Below are 12,689 nucleotides of genomic sequence, written 5' to 3'. Positions count from 1 at the left end.
GATGCTAGGAGGCCCTTTTTTAGTAACTGTCTTCCTAAGAATTAATTTACTTCAGTTCTTGCTGTACAGATTACTGTGGTTAAATGTACTTGCCTTCGTTCTTTAGAAAAATGTCATGTCAGAGAGCTGGAAAATGGTTATTTCTCACATAGCCAGAAGAATGTTTACAAGGAAGGCGAAAGAGTTAAATATGTCTGCAATGATGACTATCATACTGAACATGAAGATGGGGAAGTCACATGCACAAAGGACGACTGGTCACCTCCTCCAAGATGCATCCGTAAAAGTGAGTGTGCTTGTATTTTGTTGAGGTTTCTAGCTAAAACCAGTAAATCCATCATCACATCACCTACATTAATCCACCACTAGCACTTAGTAAATCTAAGTCTAGGTGCTCTACAACCAAAACACAATGCTGTGATTTTCTCAAATGGCTCATGCAATTTCTTGTCTCCTTTCAGCCTCTCACTATGCCACCTGATGCCTGTTTCTCTTGCTTCCTTTCCAGCTGGCTTCATACTAGATGGGAGGTGGAGTAAGGAGGTTACCTCTCCTAACTCTGTTTCCAGCTTTTGTGCCTGACTTGCAGCAAGCCTGAAATTGCTAGAATGTCTCACAGGAACTTTAAATACTTCAGATAATTATTTCATATAGACAAAAGACATAATTCAGCCTAACTTTTCTTAGATTGTAAAAAATATTTTTTTAGGAAACAATTTTACTCTGACAGAGACACCAACCATAGTTTTGGACTGCCACCCACTAAGATTTTGACATAGCAATGAGCAAGCAAAATAAAATTTTATGATGTGTAGTGTTAGGCAACCCTGGGCATTACTGGTATAAACACCGAAAAATTTGATGTGAAGTTTAAACTTTTGAAGCTGTTGCATGAAGGTATCATTAACTCTGCTCCCAACATTCAAATACATCCACTAGTGTTCCTCACTTGTCTTTTTTTTTTCCATAACTTTATTTACTTGACTCTCTAATGCACAAATATTTCTATTTGTTATAGTGTCAATTTCTTAAAATGAAGAAACTTCTTCACAGAAGAGTTTATTAGTAAAGAATTTAGCATACTACAGAAGTTTTCTTTCAGAATGCAAGACCATAACATCCAGCCAAGATGACTGATTTCCATTTCTTTAGACTGGCTTAAACAATGTATTCCAAGTGATGTGAAATCAGTTACAACATTGGGTTTGTCTGCACTACCGTTTTAGTATACAAGAAGGGATCCTTTGATACAAATTTGCTTTAGTCCTACAGTATGTGCACTCTGAATAATTTCTCTTTGGTAGAGGTGGTACCTGCACACTGTGGTGATCTGGTCAAGCATTTGAACAGGCTGCCCAGGGAGGTGGTGGAGTCACCATCACTGGAAGTGTTCAAAAAAACATGTAGACATGGCACTTCGGGACATGGTTTAGTGGGCATGGTGTTGTTGAGTTGATGGTTGGACTTGATGATCTTAAAGGTCTTCTCCGACCTTAATGATTCTGTGATCTCTGGCATGCCCCCCCTTGCAATATGGACAGAAGGTCCTCTTTATGCATGCACAGTGCTATGCATGCCCAACATGAATTTAATTTCTAGTGAAGACCAGATGTGGACATACAATTTTGGAAGCTTTACAGGATTGCTGCAAATCAAACCCCTGTCCATCCCTGTTTGTGCTATGTGAGTTGGTAACTGTGAACTTTGACTTTTCACTTTCCAGTTGTCCCCCAGGAAGAGAGCTTAATGCAGAAGTAAAAATTCATGTGCTATTAAAAATGTTGTAAATCCTACTGCTGTTTCATTTGTGCTCCTTCTTCTGTGTAGTATAAGCATGTAGTTTAGCAGTGTTTTACTTTGAAGAAATTCTGTTTATCTCCTTCAGAAAAATGCCAGAACATCAATTTTCACAATGGTTATTTCACCTCGGGAAAGGAAACATTTCATTTACAGGAGGAGGTCACCTATCGTTGTCGTACTGGCTTTGTAACTCCAGAAGGACAAGAAACAGGAATAATACATTGTCAAGAGAATGGCTGGACTCCACTTCCAAAGTGCATCAGTGAGTAGCAAAAAGGCTTCAGAACTCCCTATCATTGTCATTGGGACAGACACGATGTCCTATGTACTCAGATTTTTGTCATCTAGATTGGTAGAGTTTTCTCACTGGGCAGAGAGAGACTCAAATAGAGGACTGATCCTCCAGAGATTACTCTTTCTGGGGCTCCAAGAAATGCAGAGAGAAAACATAAAGGAAGTGAGTAAGGCAGGAAAATATCTACTGTCGTCTAGGTGAGCTATCTTTTTGGACCTCTAGGACGAAGTCGATGGTAATCACTGAATTCTCCTGTACTTCTGTATCTTCTTACCTGATACAAGGTATATATGCCCAAATTTACTCCCAATTCTCCCACCTTTCACATTTGTGAGGGAAGATATATGAAAAAATGCCTGTGAACCAAAGGATTCTGCCAAGAACTTTCTTTAAATGTGACCAAACTAGAGAAAAAATAGAATTCATCATTTGGAAAGATGTTGTGTCTGTGTATAAAAAGCACTATGCATATATCTGCCCTGGTGTGAAAAAGTACATTTGTGAAAAACACCAGAGTGATTTTTGCTGAAAATACCTCCAAACTGTTGTTGCTTTTTTCCTCTTACAAGTTCTTTCCTCTCCTGAACAGGGGTGTAGGATAGTAAAAGAAGAGACTTAGTATTCCAGTGTTATGGTACCGAGGCTTGTAACATTGACCAATTTTAGTTGATATTTTATCTTGTCATTTTATTTCAGACTGCCTTTAACTAGAATTTTGTGGCTTTTTTACTGATGCCCTCACAAATGACCATGGGTAACAGGAGTACAAACTGCTGCAACACCAATAATAATAATACATAGTAGAAGGAAAGGAACTGAATCTTACGAAGAAATATTTATGCTAGATATTACTTTTATCCACATATTTCTGAAGATTGATGCAATAGATATTATGTGAATATGCTACATATGATATTCTACATTCATATTCTGACAATGCAGAATTTTTAATGTTTCAAATATACTGAGTAGTTCAGTAGACTAGCACACCCTAAAGCACCTACAGAAATGATGATTCCAAAGGACAATGTTTCTGGATCACAAAATGCACTGACTTTGTTTTATTCTACAGAATCATGTAAAATAACTCATTTGGATATTCTGCCTTACCACGCAAACAAAACTATGTTCATGCCTGAAGATACAATTGAGTATGCATGTTTGGAGGGATATCAAACTGCAAATAATATGCCAACTGGTACCACAACGTGTAGCATAAATGGTGAATGGAGTCCGACGCCCCAGTGTCTTGGTGACTATTGTTGTGTTTGCTAATCAGTGTAACTCTGTATACACTTTGTGAAGGTTCTTTCTTTAAGACTTTCTTTGATTTTGTACTAATCATTAGTATTTCATGTACTTGTTGTAGGATGTACACTATATGTTAAAATATTTTGTCTTTACAGCAATAGAATGTGAAATGCTGACATTGCCCAATGGAGATTTTTCTCCCAAGGAGGGTAAATACCACAATGGAGATGTTGTGAAATTTACCTGTGCAAACAATTACGTGAGAGTGGGACCTGCCTCTACTCAGTGCTATTACTTTGGATGGTTTCCACCACCACCAGCGTGTAAAGGTAATTCTTCTATTAACTTTATTGTAGTAGGAAATAGATGAAAATGCTGTGGTCCTGAAGACTTCTGTGGACACCTTCTATAAGCTAGCCTGGCTCCCAAGAACAATTATCCCACCTTTGTCTCTAAAAGGGCAGCAAATGGTCCTCTTTGAATCATTTCATAGTGTTTTGCTATTTTATGGGAAAGATCCTGAACAGTTGAACTTTCAGTGTTGAACATTCTCTTAGCTTTAGTTATCCCAATTGGAGTTATGCAATAACTGAAAGTGAGCTGGTAAATGGCTTATGCAAAATTTCACCAGTATGAAAAATTTTGTATTATTCCAAAAGGCATAAATACTTTGCATAAATATGGCAGCCAGGTGTGATTAATTTGAGTAATGTCCTTTCTTGCTGTATCCTAAATGTCCTAAGTTTTGCCCCTACCTAATGTTGATACCCATCAGATATTATATCTTGTCGTCCTTTTTCTGATCACATGATATTGAAGTAAAAAAAGCTGGTTTGGAGATGACAAGGAGCTGGCCCCAGGAAAAAGAAACTCAATGAAGGGTTTTCCCTGTGAAAGTCCTCAGCTTCATCCAGCAGGATGAACAAACCCATGTAGAACGGAAGATATATGCCCCTATTCTTCTCATCCTTTTTAGGACAGAGCACAACTTAGTGGCATCTGAAAAGAGATTCTTTTGCTGGTGTTATGCCATTTCATGAGGCAGCTTGACAGGATGAAGGGATCTCATATTTCTCATCTCCATTCCTTCCCACTTGATCAATTTTCTTCTGGTCTTCCACGTTTTCATCCTTCATTTTGCTCACTCTCTTTTGCATTTAAAAACAATTATATTTCATATAGTTGGCTTTTTAGCTTAGGAACATTTTAAGCTCCCTTAACAGGAGTTCCATTCATTCCATCAGAAGTTAATTCCTTTAATATACAGTACAAATCACTTGCTGGGTGATTTTTATAACATAGGTTATTATTACTTGCAAAATTTTCCCTTTTTTTTTTTTTTTAAGAATACTGAAGTTGTCATCCATGTAATACTATTTTTCTCTTAAAACAAGGTTGGTTTTGTCAACCACTTCTTTTATCATCGCAAACAATTGATAGTGCATGGAAGTAAAAGAGTAGAGTAAGCCAGGGTCATGCATATCTGCTTGTGATCTCCAGCCCAACATGAATCCAGATATTCAAAGGCATAAACCAATGACCTGTTTAACCTGTTCTGTTGGCTTTTCTTAGCTTTAAACAACAAATTCAATTTATTTTGTGTTGCACTTAACCTATACCTGTGCTAAAAGTACTGAGTTCAGAGCATAACTTTGATGTCTTGATTTCAGTGAATGCCAGAGGCTGTGGACCTCCACCTGGGATTACCAATGGAAGTATTGCTGGTGGCTCTGTGGAATGGTATCAGCATGGGGACAGAAAGCAATATGAATGCAACATCGAATTTAAATTGGTTGGATCAAAGGAAATAGAATGCGTTGATGGACAGTGGTCATCTCCTCCATCTTGCATTGGTAATCTATATAACTCCTACTCATGAGAAGTCTATAATTCACTGTAGGGTAATACTTCACAGATATTTTCACAATTAAAATTACACATTTGCACATATAACATGTTATGTTCAAAATCTTATGGATAAAAAGTAAACACACACTATATGTGAATCTAAAACTTTATTATTAGCATAATTGAAATCTTAACAGTCCAATCAAAGAGTTGTTGTGAGTCCAGATCAAATGATTGAAATGATTGAAAGAGAAATAAAATAAATACATAATATATAAATAATAATTATAAATGTATAAATAATACTGAATAAGTAATACAAATAATTTATAATATATAATTATAATTGTTATACACACACTTTCTCTTATTTAATCCTTTTTCTGGTGTTATGCTTACCCTTCCGCTGCCCCTTTGGGTCCTAAAGTCAATAGCTTCAGTCTGGTGTGTTTTGGAGGGAAGCTGCAGCACATTACCAGTATCTCAAGTCATTCACTGGAGGAATAAGATGTTGATGCTGATGATTTCCTCTTCCTCTTTACAGGATGCTTGGGGTGATTTTTAGGTTTGCTAGCATGCTTTTATGCCTTGCCCTTTTTTCACTGGTCTACAAGTTCTGAATTAGATATGTTAAGTGTATTTTAAATATGTTAGATATTTGTTCTTTATATTACCCCTAAAACCAGTTTTGATCAGCTCCAGGTCGAAGCTGGCCTTTTGTGAGCTATTCATAGTCTTGGAGTGCCAAGGCTATGCTCTGTCTCTTACCATCCCATGTCTCTACTCTGCCACACCCATCCTTTGTCCTCATTTCTCAATGTCTCTGTTATCATACCAGCCCTATGTTCACCCACATTATTAGAGTAATAATTACTCTACAGAGATTAAAAACTTGTTACTACTATGTGTATAAAACTATGGTTGTCCCATACAGAGCTAACCAAAAGTAAAATAAATTAACTATAGCCTTGTTGCTAGAAAAATTGCTGTTACAGATAAAATAAGTAAAATCAAGCCTCCAGGCAGGTCAGGACAGGTTCTGACAGAGTAAGCCTGATAAGCCTCCATCCTGACGGCTTGCAAGCTCAGTACAAAGTCTGTGGCCTTTTTCTAGCAATGGTAATGCCATATGTTACTGGGGCACAGGACTACGAACATGAAGACTGTGAATGCATTATGTATGTTGCTGTCTTCCCTAGGCTAGAGTCACATGTCTGACTATTTTTTATAGTCCTGATATTGAAATGGTGAATAGTTCTACAGTCAAGTCTGCCTAAACATAAGTACCCATTTTCTGTGCATGTCATTAGGTACCTCAAACCTGAGAGTATGAATGTCAATGACAGGAGTTAAAACATGCTTGTGCAAAACTACTATTTGCTTGTTAAGACAGCGTCTCAGAATTGAATTAGAATGGAATATTCAAGCTGAAAATCTCTAAGTACAAAAAACAATTCAGGGCGTTCTTATGGCGCAGGATGATCTAACCGCAAAACCAATAAATGGTCATTTTTTATAGATTGGTTTACTCTGTCTCTGTACATACACATTTTGACATGTCTTCCATTAGCAGCACTGATGGTTTAAAAATGTACAGCATGGTGCTTGCATCTTTTTAATCTTTGATCCAGTGAGAAACATTTCAGTGCACAGGCTTGAAAGAAGAGTAGTCCAAACCTGAGTGCAGGGTTGTTCAAATTCAGTTTTTGAGTTTATCATGGATCTTCCCTCTCCCACATTAAGAGCAGGCCATATGCCCTTATTCCCCTTACATACCTTTTTCCTCCTTCAAAAAAACCTACTGACACGCTGCACTTACCTATGCAAGCCATTACACTTTGCTGTCACTACCACTGCAACAGTGACAGCCCAAAGCAGGAACTGCTGTTATCACACAGAGGTGACAGTGGTACAGCCCTCTAAGTGATGTTACAATAGCTTTCAGTTCTTGCAATAATACTAACTTAAGGTGCACATTACAAATGTGTAGGCATATAATCAAATATAATTTTGACTGACTGGAATCAGGGACCCAGGTGAGTTGGATTGATCCCACTCAGGGATCCAGATGAGTTGGATTAATTGAAGGTTTCCTTAGACTTCAGGGTTTATGTACCAATAAGAAACAGGTTAGGAAATTAATGTTAGCTGAAACTACTTGTGGAGCATGCTGTGGAGTTACCACTGTGATGGAAAAGGAAGGGAAAAGACAGGAGAGGGATTCAGTAAACTGACTAAAAGATATACATACTCCAGCTATGTTGAAGTTTAGTTATTACAATTAATAGGAGAAGGTTTGCCTCACCAAATGCAAATATAGTTATTTTTATTTAAGTTCTTTCAGCTATTCATATATGACACCAATATTATTGTGGAATACTGCTCTTTTCAACAGAAGACAAAATGCCATGTGAATCACCTTCCTCAATTCCAAATGTTGTTGTTCATCAGAAAGACCAGACCCAGTTTTCACATGGTGATGAAGTAATTTGTGGATGTAAACAAGGCTCTGGCAAGTCTAAGGAAATGAAAATAAAATGTCTTAATGGGGAATGGAAACCTTTACCTCTTTGTGCCGGTAATCTATTTCCATAATATTTCCATAATATTTCAGATGTGAGTGTAACATAGGTCTATTAAAAATTTCAAGGACTTCAGCAATCAACATGTAGCCAGAGATACTATAGTTTCATGCATCTCAACTAAGTTTTTTTTTACTTACTCCTCTTCAAAATGTGAACATGTCTTTCATCCTGGAAAGATGCTGCACCTACAACTTTTGTAAGCACTCTGGGTAGGTTTGGGGAAGGAAATGAACACTTGCAGAGTGGGTAAAATCAAATATGGGGGTACGTCTTTGGTGTATGTGGTTTTTACCCATTTTCCAGTGTTCCTCCCTGGTAACAACCTTTCAGAAGCCTTAGGAGGTACCTGTAATAAAGTAGCGTGCCTGTTCCATTAATTACTTGTAGTTTTATGTCTCTGTATACTACCTTGCTTTTTTAAAATTCTACTGGGATTTAAAAATAATATCAATAGCCACAATATGCTAGGCTTATCCCATCCTCACCATTTTTATGTAGATTAGTCCTTTTCATTTCTGACTAGCAGTTTTCTCTTTTTTCTCACCTTCACACTTAGTTTTGCAGTGCATAAATTGAATGAAAATAATGTCTTTTAAAAAGATGTAAAACAAAGCCTTTTCCTAAGAAAAAGAAAAAAAATACATTGGAGTCAGTCATTTCAGAAAAAAAACAATACTGAACAAGAAGTAGTCTTGTCTGGGAGAAATTACGCCAGTGCTTCACTTATCTTTAACAAAATATCCAATTCTTGGTTCCCCCTTTTTTTCAGAAGTGATTTTCTGTTCATCAGTGATTTGAGTACACTGTACTTTTATTTGCAATTATGTTGAAGATTGAATCTGGCACAAAACACAGTCAGCTTGACTTTCACAAGTAGCTTGTGTTCCAACTCTCAGAATCACCAGTCAAAGACACAAGACTTGGTTATGACTTAGATATACTTCCACAGGAGATTGATACCTGATACATATTCAGTGTGGAGTAATACTACCTTTACGCTCCTTTTTCTACAAGCAAAGGGTTTCTCATCTTGCTACCTTTTTATAGCTTTAGTGAAGAAAAGAATGCTTAGTTTTTATATTATTTACTGCACTCAGGAAAAGGGGTCCTGCCAACACAAAAATAATTGCTTTGTGAGTGGGAACAGTTTCTGCTTTAGATAGCTGGAACAAAAAATCATTCTGTTTCTGTAATTTAGGAATCTCAGGAGTTACTTTGAACTACAGTAAATAAAAAACCACTTTCACAGGGACATACGTTAGGAAACTGATGACCTCTTCATCGGTGAATGCATACGTATGTATTATCTGAACTAAATCTGTTTTTTAGCTCTCCTTGTTGATACTTTTCAGATCCATCTCCCCAGTGTGCAATTCCAGTGAATGTTGAGCTTGTGCACAGTGGTCGTCTTCCCAAGCCAAATAAGGAGACTGGGTTCCATGGAGTTATACGTTATATATGTACATCAGCTGACAAAAATATTAAAAAGGCAACTTGTGTGTCTGGAAAATGGTCACCAGAGATTGTATGTACAGGTATGTTTTTAGATTTGCATACAATTTCTTCTTTTTATGTAGGAATGGTAGATGCTCATTAATAGAAATGCTTACATGCTTATATATATGCTTACAGAATTCTATGCTAAAGGACTGTCATGAATAATTATGGGAATCAATTGAGCAGTTTTAACTAGGTTTAGAGATGCACTATTTTAGTGAGGCAAGCTTAATAACCTCTACTCTGATGATTGACTGGAACAGTTGTCACTGTCACTTCTGATGTGAGAAAAGATGCGATGATAAATTTAAGCTTGGTTCTTCAAAAGGGTTTTATCCTGGTGCAAATTAGAGTAGTACATAGCTCAAACTCCAGCCAAAGTTCCTTTATTTCTTGTAAATAATTCAAAACCATTTTTTTCCTGATTTTTCTTTTTTCTCCTTCTATTTTTTTCAATTGCTTCCTAGTGAAACAACAAGAAAAAACCTGAGTCGGCCAATTCAAAAACACGGGCCTGGAGGAGACTGCCCTTATGTAATACACACCAAAGGCGGCAGCCTGCAGGACTGGCTGTCTTTATGTATAGCAAAGCAGGATATTGCCTGAGAAGGCATGATTGTAAAACAGTCATCATCTCATTGCCTGCTTTGATTATTCCAGATTCATGGGAAATGATGCATGGAAGTGGGAGAAGTACACAGAGTGGCAATCAGTTGAGGGAGCATTCCCATTCAAAACCAATTGCCCTACTTTCTGAGTTTTCTGGAACCACTAGAAGCAACAAACCAAGCTCTTGAGGTCTCCTCCTTCCTAGATCTACCTCCTTGCCCCCTTTTTCTTTCCTTTGTCAGGAGCAGGCCTTCATTCCTTGAGCAGCAAAATTGAAGTTTACTTGTTTCCTTTTGTGATTCTCATTTAGCTCTGTTATCAGCTAGGTCTGAAGAAAAAAATAACAACAAAACAAAACAAAACAAGAATACCAGAAGTTGGTCCAGTTTTCCTAAAGTAGTTCACCATAGAGAGAGGAATGGGGAGAGCACACAGGAGTGTGCAGCTGTGTGTAAGGGTAAGGAGGGACTACAAGAAGCTCCAGCTTAAATTGGTGTAGGCAACTGTGACTATCTTTTCTATGAGGTTGAAAGCATAGGAGCATCTGAAGGCAGCTCTTGTGTTTCTGAAGCGGAACAAAATGATGATGATATTAATTAAAGCTTGAGATAGCTACTGAAGAGTTATCTAACACTGGTGTTTTCTTGGTTGCTCTTGATGTAATCTGTTATGAACTGTTACGCTTTATCTTATGTTCTATCATAATATGTGTCCTTAGCTGAAGAGAGTACATGTCCATCTCCACCTCAGCTGCCTGGTGCTCAACAGATAACAGTTGGAAGAAACTACAAGCATGGGAGTAAAATAACTTTTTCATGTCTGGAGAGTTTCCAGCTCATCGGTGCGAATGAAATAACATGTATAAAAGGGAAATGGCAATCACCACCTCACTGCGTGGGTCAGTAGTGGATTATTTTTTTCTATTTATTTTATTATTAATTTCTGTGTCATGCATTTGCAGTCATCATTAGCCGGAGGACGATATTGTTCACGGTAAGTTTATTATGAACAGGTAACTGCAGAAAAGCAATAGAATGTAAGTTGCTTATGAAAGTGCAGTTAATCAAGTGCTAGACAGTAAGTCTTTTTATTTACACAGACATATCTAACATGGCATTTAAAACTTTCAGGTAGTTTTTCAAGAGCTGTGTGTTTATTTGATTGTATAATTGCAGAACAAAGTTTTGGTTTTGACTGGGGGCCTTAATAGTATGCTGATGAAAAAAAACAGTATTATTTATTGTTTCATTGTAGTAGTAACAATCTTTGGGTTTTTATAATTTTTATCCTTTCTTGATTTTTCTCCTTTCTGTGGCTTCTTCCTATAATAGGAGTATAAATGATATGGCATAATTCAGGCCATCTATTCTAAGAAATGCTGAGGAATCTGTAATCCAATTGTTAAGTTATTACAGATGCAGGTGATATCTTGTAAGCAGAAGTTCATTAAGAGGTAGAATAAAGTGTTTTCAGAACTGAATAGGAGGTAGATGAGCACAGGAAAAACGAGGTGCCAGCTGGTGACTGACACACACAACATGCCAACCATGGCTGTATTTCTTAGCTGCAAGGTTCTCATGCTGCATGGTTTCTCTTCTTTTGCATTGCCTGTGAGTCTCCATTTCTGCTGATAAGTGGCAGACATAGAGAGGAATAACCAAAAAATGTTGGAGCTATTCATAAAAGAACTTTTACTGAAATAAAATTCCCAGTCCCAGTTCCTGAGCAGGACCTTTGACTGTAATTAGATTGTTTGTATTGTGGAACTCAGTGCAAACATATGCCCACAAACTGGATGTGTCAACTGATAAAACCTAATTTACTAATAACTAAAAATGCATATGAAATACAATTTAAGTCCACCCACTCTACACTAGTATAGGAGAAAAAAGCATTGGGACAGCACTGACTCAGAGGGCTTCATAGAGATTTAATCCATTGTATGTATCAGGTAGTAAGTTCTGTTCTCTTTTTCATTTTTGTTACATCATCACAAAACCACTCAGGGTATTGGTACACCTTTATTAATGGTGGAAAAATTTAACAGCCAACATGCTAGAAACTCACTTTCAATATCCCAAAACAAGATAATGTTCCTTCTATTTCTCTGCCTATGAAATTTTCCCTGTTCTTGATGCTAAGCTGTAACTATATTTCCTTGGTATGAACTGGAAAACATCTTTAATTTTCTTCAAAAGCAAAGAGAGAAACCCCATATAGGTGAGAAATGAGAGAGGAGTTTTGCTTTGTGTGTCTTAGATATTCCTTCATCTTCCTTTCAAGCCATTTATTTATGCTTGGATGATTTTTTTTTTTTCTTTTCAGTTTTAGATGGCATATGTCATTGGAATATTAATTGTCTTCCACTATTACTTATCTGTGTTTTCTGTATTTTTTAGAAAAACCATGTTTGCCACCACAACCTGTAGAATGTGCTGATGTTCCCAAGCTGGAAAATCAAAACCTAAAAATTATAAAAGAAGGGAAAACAATTTATCTGGCTGGTGCTAAATTTAAGTATGTTTCTCGTTCTGGATACATGTTAGATGGATCATCAGAGATAACTTGTTCTATGGGAAACTGGACTTCAGCTCCTACATGCTTGGGTAATAGCAAAAAATACTTTATTTGAAGTGCATTTAGCAATGAAATTGAAAAAATTTTAAACTGGAGCTGGATTAGTAAGAGCCAGTAACTCTATATTTTGATGTGGAATCTTATCATCCCTCGTGTAGATGTCTTCAGAGCAATCCTAGCTGGATGCAAGTCTGACTTTTGGAATGCAGTTTAATTTTTTAAACTGT

General features: G+C 36.9%; 1 protein-coding gene across 1 annotated transcript in view; it reads left to right on the top strand.

Moving 5' to 3' along the window:
- CFH (complement factor H) overlaps positions 1-12,491 on the top strand; it is a gene marked incomplete at its 3' end in the record, with an annotated part of 30,094 nt that extends 17,603 nt beyond the window's left edge. Inside the window, exons 9-17 of the mRNA XM_010290546.1 lie at positions 107-286; positions 1,886-2,062; positions 3,168-3,347; positions 3,502-3,675; positions 5,017-5,199; positions 7,590-7,772; positions 9,132-9,314; positions 10,604-10,783; positions 12,285-12,491. Coding sequence (XP_010288848.1) covers positions 107-286; positions 1,886-2,062; positions 3,168-3,347; positions 3,502-3,675; positions 5,017-5,199; positions 7,590-7,772; positions 9,132-9,314; positions 10,604-10,783; positions 12,285-12,491 — 1,647 coding nt within the window. The remainder of the gene's footprint in view (positions 1-106; positions 287-1,885; positions 2,063-3,167; positions 3,348-3,501; positions 3,676-5,016; positions 5,200-7,589; positions 7,773-9,131; positions 9,315-10,603; positions 10,784-12,284) is intronic.
- Between the last annotated feature and the right edge of the window lie 198 nt (positions 12,492-12,689).

Source organism: Phaethon lepturus, unplaced genomic scaffold, assembly GCF_000687285.1.
Source record: "Phaethon lepturus isolate BGI_N335 unplaced genomic scaffold, ASM68728v1 scaffold33577, whole genome shotgun sequence".
Classification (NCBI taxonomy): domain Eukaryota; kingdom Metazoa; phylum Chordata; class Aves; order Phaethontiformes; family Phaethontidae; genus Phaethon; species Phaethon lepturus.
Note: the sequence above shows the minus strand (reverse complement) of the source record. Positions and strands in the feature narration are given on the sequence as shown.